The sequence below is a fragment of the Gorilla gorilla genome, chromosome 11 (assembly GCF_029281585.2).
Source record: "Gorilla gorilla gorilla isolate KB3781 chromosome 11, NHGRI_mGorGor1-v2.1_pri, whole genome shotgun sequence".
Lineage (NCBI taxonomy): Eukaryota > Metazoa > Chordata > Mammalia > Primates > Hominidae > Gorilla > Gorilla gorilla.
The window spans coordinates 121110990-121137399 of NC_073235.2; the positions used below are offsets into that span (position 1 = coordinate 121110990).

A 26410-nucleotide genomic window follows, 5' to 3' on the forward strand; every position below is an offset into this window, starting at 1 on the left:
CTCAGCAATCTCACTTTTTTTTTTTTTTTTTTTTTGAGCCAGAGTCTTGCTCTGTTGCCCAGGCTGGAGTGCAGTGGCGCGATCTTGGCTCATTGCAACCTCCGCCTCCCGGGTTCATGCCATTCTCCTGCCTCAGCCTCCTGAGTAGCTGGGACTACAGGCACCCACCACCACGCCCGGCTAATTTTTGTTTTGGTTTTTTTTTCTGTATTTTTAGTAGAGACGGGGTTTCACCATGTTAGCCAGGATGGTTTTGAAACGATCTCCTGACCTCATGATCTGCCCGCCTCGGCCTCCCAAAGTGCTGGGATTACAGGCATGAGCCACCACGCCCGGCCTTACTTTTTTGAATCTATCCCAAAGAGATAGTGAATGTAATCTAATGGCAAATATTTAGCAATAAGAATATTTGCCACAACATTCTTTGTAGTATCAAATAATTGGATATAATTTGGAAGTCCAATAACGAGGTATTGGTTACATAAACTGTACTGTCTAATGAATTGCTATAAAACAACTGAAAATGAAGAGCTCGGTGGCTCACACCTGTAATCCCAGCACTTTGGGAGGCCAAAGCAGGTGGATTGCTTGGGCCCAGGAGTTTGAGAGCAGCCTGGGCAACATAGTGGAAACTCTGTCTCTACCAAATAACAACAACAAAAATTAGCCAGATGTGGGGACGTGTGCCTGTGGTTCCAGCTACTTCCGAGGTGGGAGGATCTTTGAGTCCAGGGAGGTCGAGGCTGCAGTGAGCCATAATCACACCAGTGTGCACTCCAGGCTGGGCGCCACAGCAAGACCCTGTCTCAAAAAAAAAAAAAAAAAAAAAGAAATTGCAAAATAAGATATATCATATGACAGTTAAAAATATATGCACATAGGCCAGGCATGGTAGCTCACACCTATAATCCCAGCACTTTGGGAGGCTGAGTCAGGCAGATCACCTGAGGTCAGGGGTTCGAGACCAGCCTGGCCAACATGGTGAAACCCCGTCTCTACTAAAGATACAAAAATTAGTCGGGCATCATGGCGGGCACCTGTAATCCCAGCTAACTTGGGCAGCTGAGGCAGGATAATCACTTGAACCCAGGAGGCAGAGGTTGCAGTGAGCCAGGATTGCACCACTGCACTCCAGCCTGGGTGACAGGGTGCGACTCCATCTCTCTCTCTCTCTCTCTCTCTCTCTCTCTCTATATATATATATATATATATATATATATATATGAGAACATGCAGACAGACAGGTAGATACCTGTACTGGACAATGACTTGAAAGAAATATTCCAAAACAATTCAGTGACAGTGATTTATCTGGAGAATATCTCTATATTGAAAATATAGGTGAGTTTTTACCTTCCTTTTTCTTGTCCTTGTAATCGAGTGTATCTCTCTCTCTCTCTCTCTCTCTCTCTCTCTCTCTCTATATATATATATATATATATATATATATATATTCCTTTTTATTCACAAGAAAGTGTTATTTTTTTCATAACCTGTGACATAGGAGGCAGGATTATATATTGTTATTTTTATATTTATATATGTGTATATTTTTCGAAACAGAGCCTCACTTCGTCACCCAGGCTGGAGGGCAGTGGTGCAATCTCAGTTCACTGCAACCTCTGCCTCCCGGGTTCAAGCGATTATTGTGCCTCAGCCTCCCTTGTAGCAGGGATTACAGGTGTGCACCACCACACCCAGCAATTTTTTTTTTTAAAAAAGAAACAAAATAGCACCTCCAGTGTTTACTCCTCTTTCCAGACAACACATGAGCGTGTGCACACACATATAATGCACACATGCCCACATGTGCGCAAACACACAGCAGTCTCCCTTTATCCACCAATTCAGGTACCTCATAGTCAACCATGTTCTGAAAATACTACATGGAAAATTCTAGAAATAAACCATTCATAAGTTTTAAATTGCACGGTATTCTCAGTAGCATGATGCGATCTCCCACCGCCCCACTCCATCCCACCTGAAACGTGAGTCATCCCTTTGTCCAGTACCTCCATACGCTGCATGCTCCCTGATGGGCATTTAGCAGCCGTCTGGGCTATCAGATCCACTGTCATGGCATTGCAGGGCTTGTGTTCAAAGTAACCCTTATTGGGCCGGGCGAAGTGGCTCACGCCTGTAATCCCAACACTTTGGGAGGCCTAGGTGGGCGGATCACTTGAGGTTAGGAGTTTGAGACCAGCCTGGCCAACATGGTGAAACCATGTCTCTGATAAAAATACAAGAAAAATTAGCTGGGTGTGGTGGTATGCACCTGTAGTCCAGCTACTCGGGAGGCTGAGATGGGAGAATTGCTTGAACCCAGGAGGCAGATGTTGCTGTGAGCTGAGATCGTGCCATTGCACTCCAGCCTGGGTGACAGAGCGAGACTTCATCTCCAAAAAACAAAAATAAAGACAACCCCCTGCCCAAAGTAACCCTTATTTTACTAAATAATGCAAGAGTAGCGATGCTGGCAATTTGGAAGTGCCAAAAAGAAGCCATAAAATGTTTCCTTTAAATGAAAAGGTAATAGTTCTCAATAAGGAAAGAAAAAAAAACATCATATACTGAGGTTGCTAAGATCTATGATAAGAATGCATCTTCTGTTCATGAAATTGTGAAGAAGGAAACAGAAATTTGTGTTAATTTTGCTGGTGTACCTCAAACTGCAAAAGTGCAGCCACAGTGCAGGATAAGTGCTTAATGAAAATAGAAGGGGCTTCAATTTGTGGGTGGAAGACACGAACAGAACATGCTCCAGCTGACGGCAGCCAGGTTCAGTACGATCCGAGGTTTTAAGGCATCCACTGCGGGTCCTGGAATGTATCCCCCGTTGGATAAGGGGGGACTACTGTACATTTGGTCTCCAGCACTCTTGGGAGGCTGTGATGAGAAGGAGGTACTGCCCTCACCCAGCCCACTTCACGTCACCCTCCTAAGGACCAGGCTTCACAGGTGATAGGAGAATTTCTGCAGTTTGGGAGGCAGCTGCCCAAGGTGCTGAGTTTGCGTGTGAAGCTGGTTTCTCAGCGAGATCCACACCGGAGTTGGCTGCACAACTTTCCTGCCTGAGTGAGATGGATCCCCTAGGGTCAGGGGTCAGACATGGAAACCTTGGCTTCTGGGAGAGGGTAGCAGAACAGAGTTCAAAGGCACTGGTTTATGGCATCTCATAAAAACTCCAGGTGGGCCGGGTGCAGTGGCTCACGCCTGTAATCCCAGCACTTTGGGAGGCCGAGGTGGGCGGGTCACGAGGTCAAGAGTTCAAGACCAGCCTGGCCGACATGGTGAAACCCCGTCTCTACTAAAAATACAAAAATTAGCTGGGTGTGGTGGTGTGCGGCTGTAATCCCAGCTACTCGGGAGGCTGAGGAAGGAGAATCGCTTGAACCCAGGAGGCGGAGGATGCAGTGAGATGAGATCACGCCACTGCACTCCAGCCTGGGCGACAGAGAGAGACTCCATCTCAGCAAAAAAAACAAAAACAAAAAAAACACTCCAGGTGGAGCCAGTGCCCCTAGGGGTGGAGAGGAGGAGCAGTTGTGCTCACTGGGGCCCTTGCTAAGTGAGGGTCATGCTGAGAAGAGACCTCTAGGAGACCTCTAAGAGACCTCCCATCTGTTCTGGAGGGGCCCTGAGTATAAGTCCCTGCATTCCTGGGTTTGGGGCTTTGCAACCCTAGGGTCCTGCCTCTCTTTCCCCATGAACCATTCACCCCAGGGCAGGTGGGAGGACAGCTGAGCCTCCTTCTCTTGGTTGGTAGGAGGAAAGGTTCAGGTGCCGCTGACCCTACCTGGACAGTGCTGTCTGCCTGTGGTGAGGGCCTGGGCCCTGGGCAGAAAAGCACCCCATCCCTTGCTCACTCAGAAGCCAAGGGAGGGGCTGGGCGCGGGGCCTCACACCTGTAATCCCAGCACTTTGGGAGGTCGAGGCAGGTGGATCATTTGAGGTCAGGAGTTCAAGGCCAGCCTGGCCAACATGGTGAAACCCTGTCTCTGCTAAATATACAAAAATTAGCCAGGCGTGGTGGCACATGTCTGTAGTCCCAGTTACTTGGGAAGCTGAGGCAGGAGAATCACTTGAACTTGGGAGGCGGAGGTTGCAGTGAGTCGAGTTCATACCACTGCACTCCAGCCTGAATGACAGAGTGAGGCTCAAAAAAAAAAAAAAAAAAGCCAAGGGTGGGGCACATCAGCTCTCGTTGTCAGGCTGTGGAGGGCTCTGGGCTCCCAGGGACCTGGCAGCACCTGCCTCCCCACCCCCTCACCTCTCTGGGGCCCTATCTTCCCTTATATGGTGAAGGCAGTTCCTAGAGGAGGGGGGGTGGGGACAAAGGTCGCTCTTCTGCAGCCAGCTTGCCACAATTCCCTGAGATCTCCCAGGTGGCAGCTGCCTCCCCAAGACAGGTAAGGCAACCTGGTGGGAACACATGGAGACCTTAGGTGGTGCGAGGGGACGGGGTCCTCTGCTTTTCTTGGGCAACTTGGGGCCTCCTGGAGCACCTTGGTATGGGCTCGAAGGGGAGGCTTGGCACTCTGGATAGCGTGAGAAGTGCTGGGAGCCCAGTGTGTCTGCCCTGGGCCTCCAGGGAGAGACTTTTGCAGGCCCTGCCCCAGACAATGGCTCTCTCAGTCTCCTACCTGTGGCTAGCCCCATCCCACTTTTGGTGTCACCATCCCAATTGCCCTGGAACTTCTAGAGTTAAAACCAGGACAGTGCTGGGCAGACCGGGACTAGTTGTTCTCCCTGACCTCACTCCCCGAGCCCCCTCCCCACCAGCTCATCTCTTTGCCCGTTTGTTCTTCATCTGAAGTGTTTTTTCCTTTGTGTCACCATTCCTCTGACACTCCTGGGACCTCCGGGTCCTGCCTCTTGGCTCCTAGCATATGAGCAACAGCCACCAGCAATTGAATGGGCACACATAGAGGCAAGGGCAGAGGCAAGGGGCTGGAGGTGGCAGGGCCTTAGGTCCTGGGCCATGCCGGGCCACCCTAGCATGCGCCTCTGCCCCATCTCCCCTCTACCCGGAGCTGCCCCATTGGCCTCCCCAGCCACTGTGGGCCCATTCAGCAGAACTAGGGATGGGAGCTAGCTGCAGACCAGGCTCTGAGGACACACTGGCTACTGTCTTCTCGGGACATCATCTGCTGGGGCCTCCTGCAGGCCACTGAGGGGCAGAGCCTTTGGGCTGGAGGGTCTTGGCGGGTGTCCATTCCCTCTTCTATCACGAGCCTGGGAAGCAGGAGGATGTGCTTTGTCTGAGGGGTGGGACTTCACCTCCACTGCCCCACCACATTCCTGTCCAGCTCAGAGCTGCACGACTGGGAACTAGGAGCCGTGGCAGCACCCCACATACAACAGAGCCACAACTCAAGTACAACAGGGCTCAGATAAGAAAGGCATGGTGTGCCAGGTGCAGAGGCTCATGCTTGGAATCCCATCACTTTGGGAGGCCAAGTAGGGTGGATCACTTGAGGTCAGGACTTCAAGACCAGCCTGACCAACATACTGAAACCCCGTTTCTACTAAAAATACATAATTAGCTGGGTGTGCTCGCGCACGCCTATAGTCCCAGCTACTTGGGAGGCTGAGGCACGAGAATCGCTTGAACCCAGGAGGCGGAGATGACAGTGAGCCAGAATCGCACCATTGCACTCCAGCCTGGGTGACAGAGTGAGACTCTGTCTCAAAAAAAAGAAAGAAAGAAAGAAAAAAGAAAAAAAGAAAGAAAGAAAGAAAGAAAGAAAGAAAGAAAGAAAGAAAGAAAGAAAAAAGAAAAAAAGAAAGAAAGGCAAGATGGATCTGCAGACAATGGGAGCCCAAACCCCTCCAGTGCCCTGGGAGGGTCCTCCTTCCATCCCACAGTTCAGCCTTTCAGCATCATGAGTATTTTTTTTTTTTTTTTTTTTGAGAAGGAGTCTTGCTCTGTCGCCCAGGCTGGAGTGCAGTGGCGCGATCTCAGCTCACTGCAGGCTCCACCCCCTGGGGTTCACGCCATTCTCCTGCCTCAGCCTCCCGCGTAGCTGGGACTACAGGCGCCCACCATCTCGCCTGGCTAATTTTTTGTATTTTTAGTAGAGACAGGGTTTCACCGTGTTAGCCAGGATGGTCTCGATCTCCTGACCTCGTGATCTGCCTGCCTCGGCCTCCCAAAGTGCTGGGATTACACGCGTGAGCCACCACGCCCAGCCCATGAGTATTTGTTGAGCACCTACTATGTGCTAGGAGCTGGGGGCTGCAAAGACAAACATATCTAGGTCTTGGAGCTCAGGGACCTCCAACTTACAAACAGGTTATTTCATCACCATGTGGTCAGGGGGCCAAGAGAAGGGACAGTCCAGGATGCCGAGGGGCCCCTTGTCCAGCTGAGGATTCTAGGAAGGTCTCCTGTAAGAAATGAGATCTAAATTGAGTCTAGAAGAGCATGTTAGTGTCAGAAAGGTGGGAAGAGCTTTCCATATGGGAGCAGTGCAAGCAGGCGTGGGGTGAGAGGCAGCATGGGGGTGGGGCCGCCAGCAGTGTGGCATTTCTAGAGGGCATAGTGCCAGCAGAGAGGGGCCAGGGGGCTGTGTGTAGTGGGGAGACTCAAGGGAGTTTAGGTGGATGGAAGGACAGGAGCAGAAAGAGTCCAGGATGCTGCACAGATGGCTGACTTTGGGGTCTTGGGGTGACCATGCCCTTCCCTGGTCTGGGGACACAGAAGAGAAAGTACCAGGAGTGGAGGAAGCCAGTGAATTAAAGCTGAAGGAGGAGACAACTCAAATCCAAACCAGAGTCCACGGTGGCAGGGCTGGGGGAAGTGAGGGGCCCTGGCCTTCCTGGAAGTTCAGGGAAGACAGGAGAAGTGAGGAGGAGGCCCTACCAAGGGGTGGAGGAGAGGCATCTGCTCTGACCAACATGGGTAGAGGGCAGGAGCATCTAGAGGGTATACACCAGGTAGGGGGGCCACGTCTCAGAGCTTCCACTCCTGAGTCCCCTTGCCCACCTTTGGCCTGTGGGGTCTGGCCCCAATCCTGATTTCTCTCTGGGGAGGGGGAGCGCTGGCTTTTTCAAGTCTCTGCTCCCCTGAATCCCCTCTCTGATAAGCAAGAAGTGCCTGCTCATGTCCACCCTCTATTCCTCTTGCTGCCAGTTAACCCTGGAATCAGCATGTCCCTGGGTGAGGCTTTAGAGATCATCGATTTAGTTAACCCCCTAAGTTGACCCCCTCAGCCCATAGATGAAGAAGGGAAGTCTACGTTCATACAGCTAGTGAGTGTCAAAGAAAAAGACGGACGGGGCCGGGCGCGGTGGCTCACGCCTGTAATTCCAGCAATTTAGGAGGCTGAGGCGGGTGGATCACCTGAGGTCAGGAGTTCGAGACCAGCCTGGCCAACATGGTGAAAACCCCGTCTCTATTAAAAATACAAAAATTAGCTGGGCTTGGTGGCTCGTGCCTGTAATCCCAGCTACTCGGGAGGCTGAGGCAAGAGAATCACTTGAACCCGGGAGGCGGAGGTTGAAGTGAGCCGAGATTGTGCCATTGTACTTCAGCCTGGGCAACAAGAGTGAAACTCTGTCCCAAAAATAAATAAATAAATAAATAAATAAATAAATAAATAAATAAATAAAAGAAGGGGACAGAGACAAAGGTGATGATAGAAATGAAACAGAAAACGGTCTCCTCCTTTATACCCAACTTGGTTCTGCTGGACCAGGAATCCTGGGAGCCCTGGGGATTTGGTAGGTTGAAAAATACCTAATGGAGGAGACCATGGTTGCCTGATGGAGAAGGCCATAGCCAACAGGCCATCAGACAGGACCCAAGCCCAAGGGGCTCCTACAGTTACACAGCAAGCTGCTGCTAATCAGTCGGAGGAGGCAATGATCAGAGACTGGGCAGAGCCTTACCTCAAACTCTAGAACGCCAGGGAAGCAGCAAACACCCCTCAGGGCTCAGAAAAGGGAGTTTCTAAGTACTAAAAGGCCAAGTCACTAAGAGGTGACTCAAAGTCAAGGTGCAAGGAGAGATTAGATAGTGAGATTTCAGGCTGTCAGCGAGTGGAGGCCTGACCTGTCGGCCACATGCCCTCTCATTCATTATTCATCAGTTCAAGGAGCATTCATGGAGGGCAGCTCTCTGCCAGGCTGGGTGATAGGCTCCATGGAGATCGGGGTGGCCTCTGGCCTGATGAGGAGGAAGCTCAAAACTAGCGAGGAGAATAAGTGGGCACTAGTGGCTGTCTGCCCTAGTTCATATCAGAATCACTGGGGAGTTTTAAAAGCACCCATGCCTCACCTCCCAAAAGGCAGAAAATAAAGCACCCATGCCCAGGCCCCACCCTGGCCTAATTAAATCAGAATCACCAGAGCCTGGAGCATCAGCACATTCAGAAGCTCCCCAGCTGAGGCTGATGAGCAGCTGGAGCGAATACAGCTACAGGTCCAAGCAAAAAGGGCCGGCCAGGCACAGTCGCTCATGCCTGTAATCCCAGCACTTTGGGAGGCTGTGACAGGTGGATCACCTGAGGTCAGGAGTTTGAGACCAGCCTGGCCCACATGGGGAAACCCCGTCTCTACTAAAAATACAAAATTAGCCAGGCGTGGTGGCTTGCGCCTGTAATCCCAGCTATGCGGGAGGTTGAGGTAGGAGAATCACTTGAACCTGGGAGGCAGAGGTTGCAGTGAGCCGCGATCACGACACTGCACTCCAGCCTGTGCGACAGAGCGGGACTCCATCTCAAAAAGAAGAAGAAGAAAAAAATAATAAGGATAAAGGGCTGACAGGAGGAGAAAAGCTTGGGGAGGGGGGTTCCTTCCAGTTTAGCGGGCAGAGAGTAGTTCACAGTGGGAGGGTTCACTCTGTTCATTCATTCATCCATCTGTCACTCCTTCCCTCCCCCTGTCTTCCTTATTGAGCAAAGTCACTGTGCTAGACACTGCGGATTTGGTACTAAACAAGCAGAAATTGTCCCTGAGTGGGGAGTAACCCTCTGTGCTCCCCCAGGCCCCTGAGCCTGCGACCTCCTGGCACTGTTGGGAGTTCTCTAGGGGCAGGCTGGAAGGGCAGCATCCGAACTCAGGGTGCCCCTGCTCCCAACGCCTTCTCCCTCAGGCTCACTCACCATGACCAAGCTGAGCGCCCAAGTCAAAGGCTCTCTCAACATCACCACCCCGGGGCTGCAGATATGGAGGATCGAGGTAAGGCCCTGTCTGGGCATGGGGGCTGCGCAGGCCTGGGGTGGAGGGAGGCAAGGCAGAGGCCTGGGATTTCTCTTCGTTTCCTCTGCTCCTGCCCTGCAGCCCCTGAGAGCTCAGCCCCTCACCTCCCGCGTCATCCACACCCCAGCTGGTCTCCCTTTCCCTTTCTCCATTTCTTCTCCCTCTGTCTCTCAACCTTCCTCTCCACTTCCTCTTCCTCACTCATCCCTTCCTTTCCCTCCATTGATTTTCCTTCTCCCGCCCCTCCCAGTTTTCTTCTCCTCTCTTCCTTTTCTCTCCTTTCATTCCTGGGCCCGGCTCTTTGTCTCCGACGCCTCCTCCCCCTGGGCCCTCCTCCCAGGCCTAGGGGTCCTGGTGGTCCAGGGCAGCCCCTCTGACCCTCTTTCTCTCCTTAGGCCATGCAGATGGTGCCTGTTCCTTCCAGCACCTTTGGAAGCTTCTTCGATGGTGACTGCTACATCATCCTGGCTGTGAGTCAGGGGCAGGGGAGGGGGCTGAGCAGAGAGCAAAACCCACTGTGGTGTCAGGGAGGAAACAGGCTGGGGGCCGTGGGGAGAGTTGGCCCGGCTTCACCCCAAGACACAATTTACTGGATATGCCCAAGTGCCCAACCCTGTGGGGGCTTCACAGAGGTCAGAGGCTCTTGCTGCCCTTGATCCACTGAGCTCCCAGCTGAGGTCAACTTCTGTGGATTCACAGTCTTGGGGAAACTTCTGAGTTGTTGCCATATCACCCTAACTTGAGTCCACATTTCCACAATCCATATTCATCTTCTTTTTTTTTTAATTTTTTCCACATGGAGTCTCACTCTGTCACCCAGGCTGGAGTGCAGTGGAGCGACCTCGGCTCACTGCAACCTCCACTTCCCGGGTTCAAGCGATTCTCCTGCCTCAGCCTCTTGAGTAGCTTGGACTACAGGCACGTGCCACCACAGTCAGCTAATTTTTTTTTATTTTTTAGTAGAAACGGGGTTTCACCATGTTGATCAGGCTGGTTTCGAACTCTTGACCTCAGGTGATCCACTCGCCTCAGCCTCCCAGAATGCTGGGATTACAGGCATGAGCCACCACGCCCAGCCTGGCAGTCATCTTCATATCACCTTGATTTTCACCATACCCTGGTACCACCTGTACTATTAAGACATTTGTATTTTTTTCTTTATATTGACTCATTTTAAATTTTTATTTTATTTTATGTATTTATTATTATTATTTTTTGAGACAGAGTCTCGCTCTGTCGCCCAGGCTGGAGTGCAATGGCACAATCTTGGCTCACTGCAAACTCCGCCTCCTGGATTCAAGCGATTCTCGTGGCTCAGCCTCCCAAGTAGCTGGGATTACAGGCATCCGCCACCACACCCGGCTAATTTTTGTATTTTTAGTAAAGACAGGGTTTTGCCATGTTGGCCAGGCTGGTCTTCAACTCCTGACCTCAGGTGATCCACTTGCCTCGACCTCCCAAAGTGCTGGGATTACAGGCGTGAGCCACTGTGCCTGGCACAAGCAAGTTATTTCTGAGATGAGGCAAGGGAGGCCCAGAGAGGAGAAGCCATGTCTCAGAGAGTCAATGGTAGAGCTGGGCCATGACTCAGGGCTCCTAACCGCCAGCCTAGTGCACTTGTCCTGTGCCACGCTCCCCCATAGTCCTGGACAGCACGTGTGTGGGAGGTCACACAGAGCGGGAGGGGCTGTGGGAGCCCAGGGTCTCGGGTACACTGGACACCTTTTCCCTAGATCCACAAGACAGCCAGCAACCTGTCCTATGACATCCACTACTGGATTGGCCAGGACTCATCCCTGGATGAGCAGGGGGCAGCTGCCATCTATACCACACAGATGGATGACTTCCTGAAGGGCCGGGCTGTGCAGCACCGCGAGGTCCAGGGCAACGAGAGCGAGGCCTTCCGAGGCTACTTCAAGCAAGGCCTTGTGTAGGGAGGGTGGGCTGCAGGCCGGGGGAATGAGGTTGAGTGGCAGGGATAGAGATGTTGGGGCTGAACTGAAGAGGCAGGGACACCCAGACCTGTTCAGGCCTGGGAAGAACACTTGGAGCAGGGGGAGGTGACCTGGGGCGGGGAAGGGACCCTGAAGCTGTTGGGGGAGGCACGAGGGGGACCCTCATGAGTTTTTGGTGATTGTCCCTCACCTTTCCACTCCCTAACTCTTATTTCTGCCACTGCTCTGTCCTTGGTCTGGAGGCTGTTCTGAAATTCTATAACTCTCGTGAATCTCTGTAAATCAGCTCCTACTTGAATGTCCTGGAGAGCTCAGTGCCTAATCAAGCCCCCCAACTCTAGCCAACGGGCAAATGGCTGCTCCCCCATCTCTAATGCAGGCCTATCACACTAAAAACCAAGACCGACAGCTTTTCTTTTTCTTCCTTTTTTTTTTTGAGATGGAGTCTTGCTTTGTTGCCCAGGCTGGAGTACAGTGGCACAGTCTTGGCTCACTGCAAACTCCGCCTCCTGGGCTCAAGCGATTCTCATGCCTCAGCCTCCCCAGTAGCTGGGATTACAGGCACACACCACCAGGCCTGGCTAATTTTTGTATTTTTAGTAGAGACAGGGTTTCACCACGGGCAGGCTGATCTCGAACTCCTGACCTCAAGTGATCCATCTGCCTCAGTCTCCCAAGGTGCTGGGATTATAGGCGTGAGCCACTTCGCCTGGCCCCACCTCAGCCTCTTGAGTAACTGGGACTACAGGCCCGAGCCACCATGCCCAGCTAATTTTTTTTTTTGAGACGGAGTCTTGCTCTGCCGCCCAGGCTGGAGTGCAGTGGCACGATCTCGACTCACTGCAAGCTCTGCCTCCCAGGTTCACGCCATTCTCCTGCCTCAGCCTCCCCAGCAGCTGGACTACAGGTTCCCACCACCACGCCCGGCTAATTTTTTTGTATTTTTAGTAGAGACAGGGTTTCACCGTGTTAGCCAGGATGGTCTCGATCTCCTGACCTCATGATCTGCCCGCCTTGGCCTCCCAAAGTGCTGGGATTACAGGCGTGAGCCACCATGCCTGGCCGGCGCTAATTTTTTAATATATATATTTTGTAGAGACGAGGTCTTGCTCTGTTGCCCAGGCTGGTCTCAAACTCCTGGGCTCAAGTGATTCTCCCACCTCAGCCTCCTGAAGTCCTGGGATTACAGGCATGAGCTACCACTCCCAGCCCAGACTGCTGGCTTTTCTATACAAGTTGAAGTTCTAGCTTAGCTTTCCCCAGGAAAACACACACTCTGGAGCTGAGTTGTTACTGACCTGTAGGACAGGCTGGGGGCTCTCTAATTAGCCACAGTTCCCACTCTTTTTTTGTCTTGCTCCTCTCTTCCCACGCTATGGCAGTAGTCCACTGCCATGGGCACTGGAGTGGCATCTCTCCGTTCTTTTCTTTTCTTCCACTTTGATCCCCTGTCCTCAGGATTCTGTCCCTATTTATTAATACATTTCCTTTTTTTTTTCTGAGATGGAGTCTCACTCTGTCGCTTAGGCTGGAGTGCAATGGTGCGATCTCGGCTCACTGCAAACCTCCGCCTCCTGGGTTCAAGCAATTCTTCTGCCTCAGCCTCCTGAGTAGCTGGGATTACAGGCACCCGCCACCATGCCCAGCTAATTTTTTGTATTTTTAGTAGAGATGGGGCTTCACCATGTTGGCCAGGCTGGTCTGGAACTCCTGACCTCAAATGATCTGCCCACCTCGGCCTCCCAAAGTGCTGGGATTATAGGCGTGAGTCACCGCACCTGGCCTATTAATATATTTCCTACTCTTCATATATCATGACCCTATCTTTGCAGGCCTCTCCACAGGGCAGGGATTAGGGCAAGACGAGTGAAGATCTAGGGTGCAGACTTTAAGGTTGCTCTCACTGTCAGTGTCGTGCAAGGGCATGCCACAGGCAGACCTTGCACTTTCAGGACCTGACAGTGAGTGACTCCCTAAAGTTTGCGCCCTCAGCACCTCATTCACCTCGCCTACTTCCACCCTGGCCCTCACGTGACCCCAGTGTGGCAGCCAGGACCTGGGAGAACAGGGGCCAGGCACACCTCCCAGCCCACTCCCTTGGGTCAGCTCACCTCTCTTCTCAGGATCCGGAAAGGGGGCGTGGCTTCTGGCATGAAGCAAGTGGAGACGAACTCCTATGATGTCCAGAGGCTGCTGCATGTCAAGGGCAAGAGGAATGTGGTAGCTGGAGAGGTAGGCAGGCCCCACTGGAGCATCGGCCAGGGCTGTGAGGCCCAGGGTGGAGGGCAGGGGCTGAGGAGGGGTGAGGGGCAGGGAGGGATGGCCAAGATGATGGACAATAGGTGAGCTCTGAGTGGGGTCTTTGCCTCCCGTGTGGCTCCCTAGGTAGAGATGTCCTGGAAGAGTTTCAACCGAGGGGATGTTTTCCTCCTGGACCTTGGGAAGCTTATCATCCAGTGGAATGGACCGGAAAGCAACCGTATGGAGAGACTCAGGGTAAACCTGCCCATGCACCACACCTCCCTCTCGAATCCTAGACTGTCCCCACCTGCTCCTTTCCCCAGGCCTCTCCCCGCTGACTGCTGGGGACAGCATGTTTGAAGGTGGCTCAGTCTCCATGTGTTTGGGGCAAGCATGCATGTTGGAGTTTGCGTGTGTGTACTTGTGATCAATCCACTCAGATAGAATGAATCTCTACAGTGTGACAGAGCCTGTGCCAAGCCTTAGGGATCCAGTGGTGAATGAAATGGGCATGGACATACGTGTGTTTATACTCACAGTACATTGACGCTGTGTGTGCACTGTGAGACTGCAGGCATGTTTGGGTGCAAAGAGATTTTTTTTTGGAAACGCAGTTTTGCTCTTTTTGCCCAGGCTGGAGTGCAATGGCGCAATCTCAGCTCACTGCAACCTCCGCCTTCTGGGTTCAAGTGATTCTCCTGCCTCAGCCTCCCGAGTAGCTGGGATTACAGGCGTGCATCACCACACCTGGCTAATTTTCTGTATTTTTAGTAGAGACGGGGTTTCACCATGGCCAGGCTGGTCTTGAACTCCTGATCTCAGGTGATCCACCCGCCTCGGCCTCCCAGAGTGTTGGGATTACAGGCATGAACATGATTGAGTACTGTGATCCTTGGGGCTCTGCTCTTGTCCCGAACTGTGAAGTCTAAGCACACATTTCCCACACTGTCAGAACAGAAGGCCCAGCAAGCCCGCTTGAGCACCTCCCTGACAGTGGGGAAACCTGCTCTCCCAGCTGCCTTCCCCCTGGTTTCCTTACATGCCTTAAAAGCTTGACCCCTCCGACGGGGAAAAGCAGGGCAGGGGTCTCAACCCCTGTGGCTGCTGTAGGTGGTCTGGGCTTGCCTGGCAGGGTGTAGGGTGGCAGACACTGCCTCATTCCCCGACTACTCCCGATGAGTCATCAGGGGCCTTCCTGCAGGGCATGACTCTGGCCAAGGAGATCCGAGACCAGGAGCGGGGAGGGCGCACCTATGTAGGCGTGGTGGACGGAGAGAATGAATTGGCATCCCCGAAGCTGATGGAGGTGATGAACCACGTGCTGGGCAAGCGCAGGGAGCTGAAGGCGGCCGTGCCCGACACGGTGGTGGAGCCGGCACTCAAGGCTGCACTCAAACTGTACCAGTGAGCGCCCAGCGGGGTCTTCCTGGGTGCTGGGGACTCCCTGGGAGCAGGTGCCCTGGCTGAGGGGCTTGGGCCCCCTCCCCATCTATGCCTTGCTTCTGTCCTGCAGTGTGTCTGACTCCGAGGGGAATCTGGTGGTGAGGGAAGTCGCCACACGGCCGCTGACACAGGACCTGCTCAGTCATGAGGTAAGAGGGTCTGGAGACCCCCCAGCCTACTGCAGCCTGGCCCCCTTTCCCTCAAGCAGGAAAAATTCCAGGGGGCTTGGGGTGGGCCTGGGAGGGAGAGACTTTTTTGTGTGTGAGGCTGTCCCAGTCCAGCACTTCCAGCTCCATCAGACTCTTACCTCTCCTGACTCTAGGACTGTTACATCCTGGACCAGGGGGGCCTGAAGATCTACGTGTGGAAAGGGAAGAAAGCCAATGAGCAGGAGAAGAAGGGAGCCATGAGCCATGCGCTGGTAGTGGGCGGGGTGGGGGGTCCAGGAGGAGAGCAGAGTGATGGGAGGGAGAGAGCAGATAGCAGCATGGGGTGGGCAGGCAGGCTCAGACCAGGGCATAGTGCCAGGCAGAGGCAGGGAAGGCTAGGAGGAGCAGGATAAGGGCTGGGCCCGGCCCAATGGGAGGGGCCTGAGGGGCCATTCTGTGGTCATCTTCGGGGTTCTCTGCACACCAGGGAGCCAACCACCAGGCAACCCTGGGGCCACCTCAGGATGTGGGCTCTCACCTCCCTGCACCTGAGCTGAGTTTGGAGAAGGGAAGGAGAAATGGAGAGAGGCTGGCTTCCTACAAAAGGGGATTGGGTCAGCTCAGACCAGGGCCAAGTCAGAGTTTGGGGTCATTGCTGGGGCTGGAGTCCTAACCCTAACTGGCTTGGGGCCAGTGTTGGATTGGGGACTGGGCATTAGGATTAGCATTGAGGTAGGGTCACATTAGGCGTTAGATTTGGCTTTGGGATTGGGGTCAGAGTTGTGTTTGGGTATTAGATTTGAGGTTGAGGTCAGAGTGAGTCTTGAGGCCAGTGTTAGGTTTCAGGCGGTATCAGATTTGACCTTGAGGCTGGGGTCAGGGTAGGGTTAGGTTGGGGATTAGCATTGGGATTGGGTTTGGGTTCAGTTTTGGTGCCGGGGTAGATCTGATGGTGGATCTGGTAGGTTAGAGCTAGGTTTTGGCTTGCACTGGGAGTGGGGACTAGGGGAGGTGCATAGCTTCCAGCCACCCCTTTCTCTTCCAGAACTTCATCAAAGCCAAGCAGTACCCACAAAGCACACAGGTGGAGGTGCAGAATGATGGGGCTGAGTCGGCCGTCTTTCAGCAGCTCTTCCAGAAGTGGACAGCATCCAACCGGACCTCAGGCCTAGGCAAAACCCACACTGTGGGCTCCGTGGGTGAGGGCCAGGCTGGGGCAGTGAGGGAGCCAGGATCCAGGAGCTGGGCCAGGAGAGCCACTTGGTCCACCACCCACCCTCTTTCCCTGACGTGCATCTTCCACGAAGACTTTTACGCTGGCTCTGGGCTTGTCCTAGCAGATGGGGAAGTAGACAAACTCTAGTTGTCACCAAAAGGGAGCTGAGAGGGCTGGGCATGGTGGCACATGCCTGTAATCCCAGCACTTTGGGAGGCTGAGGCGGGTGGATCACCTGAGGTCAGGAGTTTGAGATTAGCCTAACATGGTGAAACCCCGTCTCTACTGAAAAAAAGAACTAATAAATTAGCCAAGCATGGTGGTGCATGCCTGTAACCCCAGCTACTCAGAAGGCTGAGGCTGGAGAATCACTTGAATTCAGGAGGCAGAGGCTGCAGTGAGCCAAGATCATGCCATTGCACTCCAGCCTGGGCAACAAGAGCAAAACTCCATCTCAAAAAAAAAAAAAAAAAAAAGGGAGCTGTCAGTGATGTGATATGTCATTTGGGATGGGGTTGGGCCTCCCTGAAAACCAAACAGCTTCAGTCTCTTACCAGCCAGTATTTGCTGAGGGCAAGCTCGGTGCCTAGCACCTAGGAGAGGAGAAGTAATAGTGTACAGCCCCCATCATTGCAGAGCTCCCTATTGAGCTGGGAGACAAGGTCAAGGCTTGAAGTCTGAATGCTGCAGGGGTCAGGAAGTAGATCAACAAAGCTAAAACCTTGCTCTTATGCCTCTCCTGGCTCCCTGGGAGCAGGAGTTTCAGAGGGAGGGAGATGTGGTTCTCTATTGTAGCTGTGCCACATTCTGTGCAACCAGGTAAGCTACTGAATCTCTCTTGCTTCGGTTTCCTCATCTGAAAATGAGTCTAAGAATTGTAGCCACCATTCAGGGCTGTTGTGAGGACCTGGGAGACCTCAGCTGGTGATAATTGGTTTCATGATTTCCCCCACTCTAGCCAAAGTGGAACAGGTGAAGTTCGATGCCACATCCATGCATGTCAAGCCTCAGGTGGCTGCCCAGCAGAAGATGGTAGATGATGGGAGTGGGGAAGTGCAGGTATGTGAGGGCAGAGAGGCCCGTGCTGGGTGGAGCAGGGATGGTGGAGCCTGTCCTGGACCTCACCCTGGCCTGATACTGGCCCTAGGTGTGGCGCATTGAGAACCTAGAGCTGGTACCTGTGGATTCCAAGTGGCTAGGCCACTTCTATGGGGGCGACTGCTACCTGCTGCTCTACACTTACCTCATCGGCGAGAAGCAGCACTACCTGCTCTACGTTTGGCAGGTCAGGTCCCGCCACGTCCCACCCAGAGCACAGCCGGCTTAGCTCTGCCTTGTACATACTCCTGCTAAGTGGCCATCACCCTTGGGTTGAATACCTCTGGGGATGGGGTGCTCACCCCTTCAAGAAGGACTGCTTTGGCTATGAGGTCCCGCTAGTACCCCCATTCACAGCCCTTTTCCTTTTGGTTCTCTGAGTCTCCCTTCCAATTTTCATTGCCTTCTGCACATTCTTGTCACCTGCTCTGCCCATGGGTTTTTGTGTCTAGATGCGAGGGAGCAGGGAGTGTGTCTAGGACTGAGTGGTGTGGTGCCTGTGATGTCTCCCTGAAGAAGGAGCAGAAAGGAAAGGAGGAGGTTTGGGGTTAAGGCTGGGGTTGCAGGTAGGTCAGGGCTGGGCTGGGTCTGGGAAAGAATTAGGTTTGAGGTTGAGATCAGAACTGAGGTATGGTTCAGATTGGGGTTTTGGCTGTTTCACAGTGGAGTTTGGTGGGGAAGACAATTGGGTTTAGGACCAGTTCAGACTTGAGGATGGAGTTGTTGCTGAGGCTGAGGATGGGGTCAGAACTGGGGGCTGACCCAATCCCACTCACTCCCTCCTGCTCATCCCCAGGGCAGCCAGGCCAGCCAAGATGAAATTACAGCATCAGCTTATCAAGCCGTCATCCTGGACCAGAAGTACAATGGTGAACCAGTCCAGATCCGGGTCCCAATGGGCAAGGAGCCACCTCATCTTATGTCCATCTTCAAGGGACGCATGGTGGTCTACCAGGTGTGGCTGCTGAACTGAGGTGTCTGGCAGTACCCACTGTGGCAAGACAGGCATCCGGGAGATGGAGAAGGGGATGGGTGGTGGGAGCAGGGCTTGAGGTGAAGCCCATTCTTCATAGGAGACTACCCTGGAGGTTCTATCACCTATGTGGAACTGGTAATAGAAACAACCCATTTGGTTACTTTAGAAATACATGTAATTGGGCCGGGCATGGTGGCTCACACCTGCAATCCCAGCACTTTGGGGGGCTGAGGCGGGTGGATCACCTGAAGTCAGGAGTTCAAGACCAGCTTGGCCAACATGGTGAAACCCCATCTTTACAAAAATACAAAAATTAGCCGGGCATGATGGTGGGTGCCTGTAATCTCAGCTACTCAGGAGGCTGAGGCAGAAGAATCTCTTCAACCTGGGAGGCGGAGGTTGCAGTGAGCCGAGATTGTGCCATTGCACTCCAGCCTGGGCAACAGAGGGAGACTCCATCTTTAAAAAAAAAAAAAAAAAAAAAATGCCGGTTGTGGTGGCTCATACCTGTAATCCCAGCACTTTGGGAGGCTGAGGTGGGTGGATCACCTGAGGTCAGTAGTTCAAAATGAGGGCATGCAATGCAGGGGGCACAGCAAGGACAATGGCCTGGGGGAGAGGCTCCCTGGGGAACATCAGAAGCCTGGTGGAACTGGCCAGGCGTGGTGGTTCACACCTGTAATCCCAGCACTTTGGGAGGCAGAGGCGGGTGGATCACCTGAGGTCAGGAGTTCGAGAGCAGCCTGGCCAACATGGCGAAACCCTGTCTCTACTAAAAATACAAAAATTAGCCGAACGTGGTAGTGCACGCCTGTAATCCCAGCTACTGGGGAGGCTGGGGCAGGAGAATGGCTTGAACCTGGGAGACGGTGAGTCAGGATCACACCATTGCACTCCAGCCTGGGCAACAGAGTGACACTCCGTCTCAAGGAAAAAAAAAAAAGGGCTAGGCGCTGTGGCTCACACCTGTAATCTCAGCACTTTGGGAGGCCAAGGCGGGCGGATCTCCTGAGGTTGGGGGTTCGAGACCAGCCTGACCAACATGAAGAAACCCTGTCTCTACTAAAAATACAAAAATTAGCTGGGCGTGGCAGTGGGTGCCTACAATCCCAGCTACCCAGGAGGCTGAGGCAGGAGAATTGCTTGAACCCAGGAGGCAGAGGGTGCAGTGAGCTGAGATAGTGCCATTGCACTCCAGCCTGGGGAACAAGAGCAAAACTCCGTCTCAAAAAAAAAAAAAAAAAAGAAGCCTGGCAGAGCTAGCTGGAGGGTTTGATGGTAGCAGTGTCTGCAAAGGCAGTTTGCATCTTCGTCATGTGGGGCCTTCAAAGGCAAAGCTGAGGAGCTGGGCTTTAGGCTATAAGCAATGGGGAGTCACTGAACATTTTTGAAAAGAGAAACGCTGTGATGCAAACAATGTTTTAGAAAGACCTGGTGACGGAGCATTAGAGGAGCTCAGGGGCAAACCTCCCCGCCCTACCCTATCCCCCTCTGTTCCCCATCATCTTCTTTACTAAGTGACTCCTGACTCTCTCTCCCTGTCTTCTGCCCTCACCTGCAGGGAGGCACCTCCCGAACTAACAACTTGGAGCCCGGGCCCTCCACACGGCTGTTCCAGGTCCAGGGAACTGGCGCCAACAACACCAAGGCCTTTGAGGTCCCAGCGCGGGCCAGTTTCCTCAATTCCAATGATGTCTTTGTCCTCAAGACCCAGTCTTGCTGCTATCTATGGTGTGGGAAGGTGTGTTCAGGGTCTAGAGGCCTCCCCATCTGCAAGTGGGTCCTGGGAGTCCCCCAGTTTCACAGCAGCCCTAGGTCAGGGCAGGAACCCCTGGCCAACTAAGTTGTGCCTGCTCAGTTCTCAGCCGCCTCTGGAGCCCAGTCTCTCCCTCCTCAGTAGCTCTGGGTCTATCCTTCTGCCTCATCAATGACCATCCTCAGATTCTCTGCCTCTCTGTCGGAGTCAGTCTCTCTTGTTCTGTTTCTCTGGCCACCTCCATCTGTCCCTGTGTTGGTCTGTCTTTATGTCTTGGGCTCTCTCTCACTACCCTGAGCCTGTCACTGCCTCTCCTTTGATCTCTGTAAGAAGAATGCATAGCCTCTTGGAGTCCCTCTCGAACCTTGAAAAGACTCTCTAGTTTCTTCTGCTATTCTTTGGAGTGTCAAGGACAGAAGAAAGCATGGAATTGTCCCTGTGTGGCCTGTATACACAAGGTCCTGACCCAGGAGAGCCCTCTTAGACCCCGGAACTCTGGGCAGTGAATGTGGTAGGAGGGTGGAGGTAGGCGTGGCACTAGAAATTAGCCAACCCTTTTTTTTCCTAGGGTTGTAGCGGGGACGAGCGGGAGATGGCCAAGATGGTTGCTGACACCATCTCCCGGACGGAGAAGCAAGTGGTGGTGGAAGGGCAGGAGCCAGCCAACTTCTGGATGGCCCTGGGTGGGAAGGCCCCCTATGCCAACACCAAGAGGTAACTCTCAGGTCCCTCCTCCTCCAGGTTACCAAGGTGGAGGAGCCGCCCAGCATCTCCAACCCTACACCCAGAGCCGACAGCAGGCATGGACTGAGGACTCTGTGTGTCAGGCACTGTGCCAGGCCCCCAGGGCTACAAGACGAATAAAGGGCAGCCCATACCCTTGCAGCCTCTTGGCACAGGGGCTGTGTCTGTGCTGCTCACTACAGTATGCCCAGGACCTGGTGGTGTGTTTCCTTGGCAAAGGGAATTCCTGGCCATAGGAGGCAGCTCAAAGCAAGGGGCAGGGCTAGAGGTTTGCCTTTCAGTAACAAGATGCCGGAGGCCAGCCTGCTTTTAGGTCCTGACACAGGCCTGGGATGCTGAGGAGCACCAGCCACAAGCCCTCTTTCAAATGGTTTTGTTTTGTTTTTGTGACAGAGTCTCGCTCTGTCAACTAGGCTGGAATGCAGTGGTGCAATCTCAGCTCACTGCAGCCTCTGCCTCCGCCTCCCAGGTTCCAGCAATTCTCCTGCTGCAGCCTCCTGCGTAGCTGAGATTATAGGTGCCCACCACCATGCCAAGCTAATTTTTGTATTTTTAGTAAATACAGGGTTTCACCATGTTGGCCAGGCTGGTCTTGAACTCCTGACCTCAGGTGATCCACCTGCCTCAGCCTCCCAAAATGCTAGGATTACAGGTGTGGGCCACGGTGCCTGGCTCAAATGGTTTTTCTAGAGAATATCCATGATCTACTAGTCCCTAGTTCAAAAGCAAAAGGGCATGTACTGTAGTAGCAGTAGGAGGGATGGAGGGAAGATATCAGGAAGAACTTCCTAACAAGGCTCTGCAAAAGCCACTGGAATGCATGTCCAGAAAGCAGTGACAATTTCTTCCTCAGAGCACTCTTGGAATGAGAGGGGACCCTTTTATCAATCAGAAGATAGAGCATTTTGCTGGAGATGACCTTTCTATGCCAGAGTCCCTTCCTCGAGTTCTGTGTCCTCAATTCTCCTTTTGCCACACCTTCCTTCTGCCAGTACAATCTTCTCTCCATCCTGCAGACTACAGGAAGAAAACCTGGTCATCACCCCCCGGCTCTTTGAATGTTCCAACAAGACTGGGCGCTTCCTCGCCACAGAGATCCCTGACTTCAATCAGGATGACTTGGAAGAGGATGATGTGTTCCTACTAGATGTCTGGGACCAGGTAGGACCAAGGGCCTGGGGACCCCTCTTCCCAGCCACCTCAATCCCCAGGGCCAAGAAAGAGTGGCTTTAAGGTTAGGTAAGTGTCAACGTTTTCTTGGCCCTCACATACTTTCTCCCTGGAAATGGTATGAACACCAGAAGTGTAAGAAAGAAGGAAGGTGGGGAGGAACATGCTCAGAGGGGCTGCAGGGAAGAACATATTCTCTCCCAAAGTCCTATTTATTTCACATGGCAGCAGGAGCGTTTTTGAGAATCCTGGGCTTTGGACAGTCTGGGAGACACACATTTGCAGAATATCCAAGTACAAGGCATCTGTCCAACCTTCTAATTTCCCAGATACAAATTCAAGGCCAGATGGTGCCTGCCCTAGGTCATTTGGCTGGTAGTGGTAGAGTCAGGGTCAAGGTCAGGGCTTCACTGTTGGACAACTGAGGCAGAGCCCTGTGGGCCAGGGAGGACAGGAAGGATGGACTGATCTCCTGGGTTTCTCAATAGGTCTTTTTCTGGATTGGGAAACATGCCAATGAGGAGGAGAAGAAGGCCGCAGCAACCACTGCACAGGAATACCTCAAGACCCATCCCAGCGGGCGTGACCCCGAGACCCCCATCATTGTGGTGAAGCAGGGACACGAGCCCCCCACCTTCACAGGCTGGTTCCTGGCTTGGGATCCCTTCAAGTGGAGTGTGAGTGGCCTCATCCCAGCATGTCCTTCTCTAGCCCTGCCTGGAGATCAGTGCTGATTCCTGCAGGCCATTCTGTCTCTTTGGGGTATATGACCTGCTGATTTAGAAAGGGGCTAGAGGAGGCTTAGAATAGAAAGTAAGGCTGCACTAAGGCCGTTAGGCCTCTGGTGAGAGGGAAGAAGTCTATCAAAAACCAAGGCTAATTATAGTGCCTTGTTTGTGCACTACATTTAGAGCAAAGCTGCTGGATAGTATAGGTAAGAAATGTACTGATTACTTAAATTAAAATTAAACACAGTTCAAAATTCAGTTTGTCACTAGCCACATGTGGCAGCTGGCTACTGTGTTGGGCAGCAGAGGTGAGAATGTTCTCATCATTGCAGCAACATGGTGGATCCTCCATGCCAGCTGAAACATGTTGGTTCTAAAGAACTGACAAATGTCTTCCTGGTGCTAAATTCTAAGCAAAATGGGTCATGTGTGTGGTCCTTACCTGAGGGATGGTGTGCCAAGCTCCCACGGGGTGTTTCCTAAACTGGCCCCACATAGAAGCAAGGGGCAGATACCCACAATGGAACTCCAGCAAAGGTTTTCTGTAGGAAGAAGGCCAAGGTACAGTGAAGCCTGGCCTGGTGGCTCTGGGTGCTCTAAATTGTCACAACAGATGGCTTTAGGGAAGCAGAAAGCTTAATTTCCTTAAATTTGTTGGTTTGTTTTTTAAATTCTGCAGTTAGATGGGCTTTTAGTTTTTACTCAAGGCAGCATATCGAGATGCCAGGTTTTCTCAATCCACTTTAGTTATCACCTTTCCCTCACCTCACGTGTGTGCTGGCTTCTCTCTCAGCCTCATTCATTCATTCATTCATTCATTCAGCGTAAGTGTGCTCTAGGATATGGAGATGGGACTCCTCAGAGAGCCATGGTCCCTTCACTCTGTGGCAGGGCTCCCTTCTATTATCTGGGGGGACCCCCACCCATCCCCAGGAGCCCTGCATTTCCCAGAGCCTACATAGCCTAGGCAGGGTTCTCCATACTGCCTGCGGGTTCTTGGCCTGGCCCCTGCAGGTGGGAAAAGATCCTGCCCATCCCCATGTCAGGCTGAGCTGGGACAAATATAGCCTGCGCTCCCCTTTTCTGATCTGGCAGCCCCTCTGGTCCCAACCTCACCATCTAATCTCCTTTTTCAGGGACCCTCCTCCAGCCTCAGCCTGCGTATCCTCTTTCCTTTCTTACCACTAGGCCCCAGACCAGCCTTCTTTTCATTCCTGAGGGAAAATGGCTTCTCATCCATCTCCCCTGCTGAGATCCAGGTCTAATCTGTTATTTACTTTATGTGCAGAACACCAAATCCTATGAGGACCTGAAGGCGGAGCTTGGCAACTCTAGGGACTGGAGCCAGATCACTGCTGTGAGTCCGCGGCGGGCTGGCTGGGCCCTGCAGTGGCCAGCTGGTGGTCAGACCTGTGGGAGCCAAGAACGCTGCAGAGAAGACACCAGAGTCCTGTGCTTTCCCTCCTATTTCTCCCCCACTTCTCATTCTTCTTGCTGTTTAACTTCAGTGCCTCTAGTGGTTTTGTTTCCTCAATTTCCTGGTGAAATGGTTCTCAATTTTTTTTTTTTTTTTTTTTTTTTTGAGACACAGTTTCACTCTGCCTCCCAGGCTGGAGTGCAGTGGCAGGATCTCAGCTCACTGCAACCTCCACCTCCCAGGTTCAAGTGATTCTCATGCCTCAACCTCCCAAGTAGCTGGGATTACAGGTGTGTGCCACCACGCCTGGCTAATTTTTGTATTTTTAGTAGAGACGAGGTTTCACCATGTTGGCCAGGCTGGTCTCAAACTCCTGACCTCAAGTGATCCACCAGCCTCGGCCTCCCAAAGTGCTAGGATTGCAGGCATGAGCCACCACGCCTGGCCTGGTTCTCAAATTTTATCATGCATAGAAGTCTGGGAGATGGGGGCAGGGAGTGAGGGGGAAGCATATTAAAATGCAGATTCCAAGGCCCCATTCCCAAATATTCTGGTTTATAGACTTAGAATTGGCACCTAGGAATCTGCATCTTTTAAATCTTATTTTAAAAAGGTAATTTCATGTAGTTAGTCCATGGACTACACTTTGAGAAATAATGCTGTCTCTACACTCCATCACCTTTGGGATCCCTTCTCTAGGTAGAATAACTACAACTCCTTTGGTCTTTCAGTGAGTTAACAGAAATGTATTTAGGCTGGGCACAGTGGCTCACGCCTGTAATCTCAGCACTTTGGGAGGCCGAGGCGGGTGGATTGCTTGAGCTCAGGAGTTTGAGACTAGTCTTGGTAACATGGGGAAACCCCATCTTTACAAAAAATAAAAAACAGCCAGGTGTGGTGGTGCATGCCTGTGGTCCCAGCTACTCAGGAGGCTGAGGTGGGAGGTTGGTTTGAGCCCAGGAGGCAGAGGTTGCAGTTAGCTGAAATTGTGTCACTGCACTCCAGCCTGGGCAACAAAGCCAGACCCTGTCTCAAAAAAAAAAAAAAAAAAAAAAACCCAAAAAAAGAAAAGAAAAAAAAATGTATTTAGCCTTTAGGCCTGGGACACGGGAATATGAAATCAAAACCTTTGCTTTGAGAAGTTCACAGGCTTATAGAGAGAACAAGACAGAGCTAACTCTGAGGAATGTGTCCAGAATTCAAGAGCAAGTTCACAAGCACACTGGGGTATAATCAACAGATGGTCAAAACCTGCAGCACTCATGAAACCCTTCTTGGTGGACTGACAGTACAGACTGGCATGTATAGATAGGTCAAGGTTAAGTGAATTTATAGATGACAATTTCACAACAGATAAGAGAGACAGGGTCATAAATATCCAGGCTAGATCTCAAACTCTGGGGAAAGCCATGGGAAAGTTAATGAATCGTTAAAGAAAAGAGTCATTTTCCACCAATGGACTTTGGTCAGAACAGACCACTAAGCTCTATGTTGTTTTTGTTGTTGTTTTGAGGAGTCTCTCTCTGTTGCCCAGGCTGAAGTGCAGTGGTGCAATCTCAGCTCACTGCAACCTCCACCTCCCAGGTTCAAACGATTCTCCTACCTCAGCCTCCTGAGTAGATGGGATTACAGGCGCCTGCCACCACACCTGGCTAAGTTTTGTATTTTTAGTAGAGATGCGGTTTCACCATGTTAGACAGGCTGGTCTTGAACTCCTAACCTCAAGTGATCCACCCACCTCAGCCTCCCAAAGTGCTGGGATTATAGGCGTGAGCCACTGCACCCAGCCTATGTTGTGTTCTTATGAGTGTGTGTGTGGCAGGGTGGGGTGGGACATGGGAGGCTTCTTGAAGGTGGTGCCCTAGAGACTTCAGAGAGAAAGGCAGCCTGGGAGGTAGCTGTGCACCAGCTAAAGTAACCAGTGGTTTCCTTTTCTTTCCTAGGAGGTCACAAGCCCCAAAGTGGACGTGTTCAATGCTAACAGCAACCTCAGTTCTGGGCCTCTGCCCATCTTCCCCCTGGAGCAGCTAGTGAACAAGCCTGTAGAGGAGCTCCCCGAGGGTGTGGACCCCAGCAGGAAGGAGGTAGGTCAGACTCTCAAAGGAAGACAAAGAAGTCCATTTGTTGGACCGCCATAGTTGACTCCCAGATTTGGCCCTGCAGGTGACTAGGTGCTGGGGATGAACAAGACAGATGGGATCCTGCCTTCATGCCACCTTATATCCCAGGAAGAGAGAGATCAGAGAAGCCTGGTTACACTATTATTTAATTTCAGGGTTAAGTGCCAGAAAGGTGAAGTACAGGAGCTGTGAA

At 52.3% G+C, this 26410-nt stretch overlaps 1 protein-coding gene across 1 annotated transcript in view; it reads left to right on the plus strand.

Annotated features, from left to right (window-relative positions):
• Positions 1-4363: 4363 nt before the first annotated feature.
• VIL1 (villin 1) overlaps positions 4364-26410 on the plus strand; it is a 33286-nt gene continuing 11239 nt past the window's right edge. Inside the window, exons 1-19 of the mRNA XM_004033205.5 lie at positions 4364-4409; positions 9098-9183; positions 9600-9674; positions 10938-11134; positions 13283-13391; positions 13545-13655; positions 14602-14804; positions 14914-14992; positions 15166-15264; positions 16038-16191; positions 17167-17267; positions 17356-17493; positions 18103-18261; positions 19844-20023; positions 20607-20752; positions 21799-21943; positions 22441-22629; positions 23969-24037; positions 26041-26181. Of these exons, the coding sequence (XP_004033253.2) occupies positions 9109-9183; positions 9600-9674; positions 10938-11134; positions 13283-13391; positions 13545-13655; positions 14602-14804; positions 14914-14992; positions 15166-15264; positions 16038-16191; positions 17167-17267; positions 17356-17493; positions 18103-18261; positions 19844-20023; positions 20607-20752; positions 21799-21943; positions 22441-22629; positions 23969-24037; positions 26041-26181 (2370 nt within the window). The 5' untranslated portion in view covers positions 4364-4409; positions 9098-9108. The remainder of the gene's footprint in view (positions 4410-9097; positions 9184-9599; positions 9675-10937; positions 11135-13282; positions 13392-13544; positions 13656-14601; positions 14805-14913; positions 14993-15165; positions 15265-16037; positions 16192-17166; positions 17268-17355; positions 17494-18102; positions 18262-19843; positions 20024-20606; positions 20753-21798; positions 21944-22440; positions 22630-23968; positions 24038-26040; positions 26182-26410) is intronic.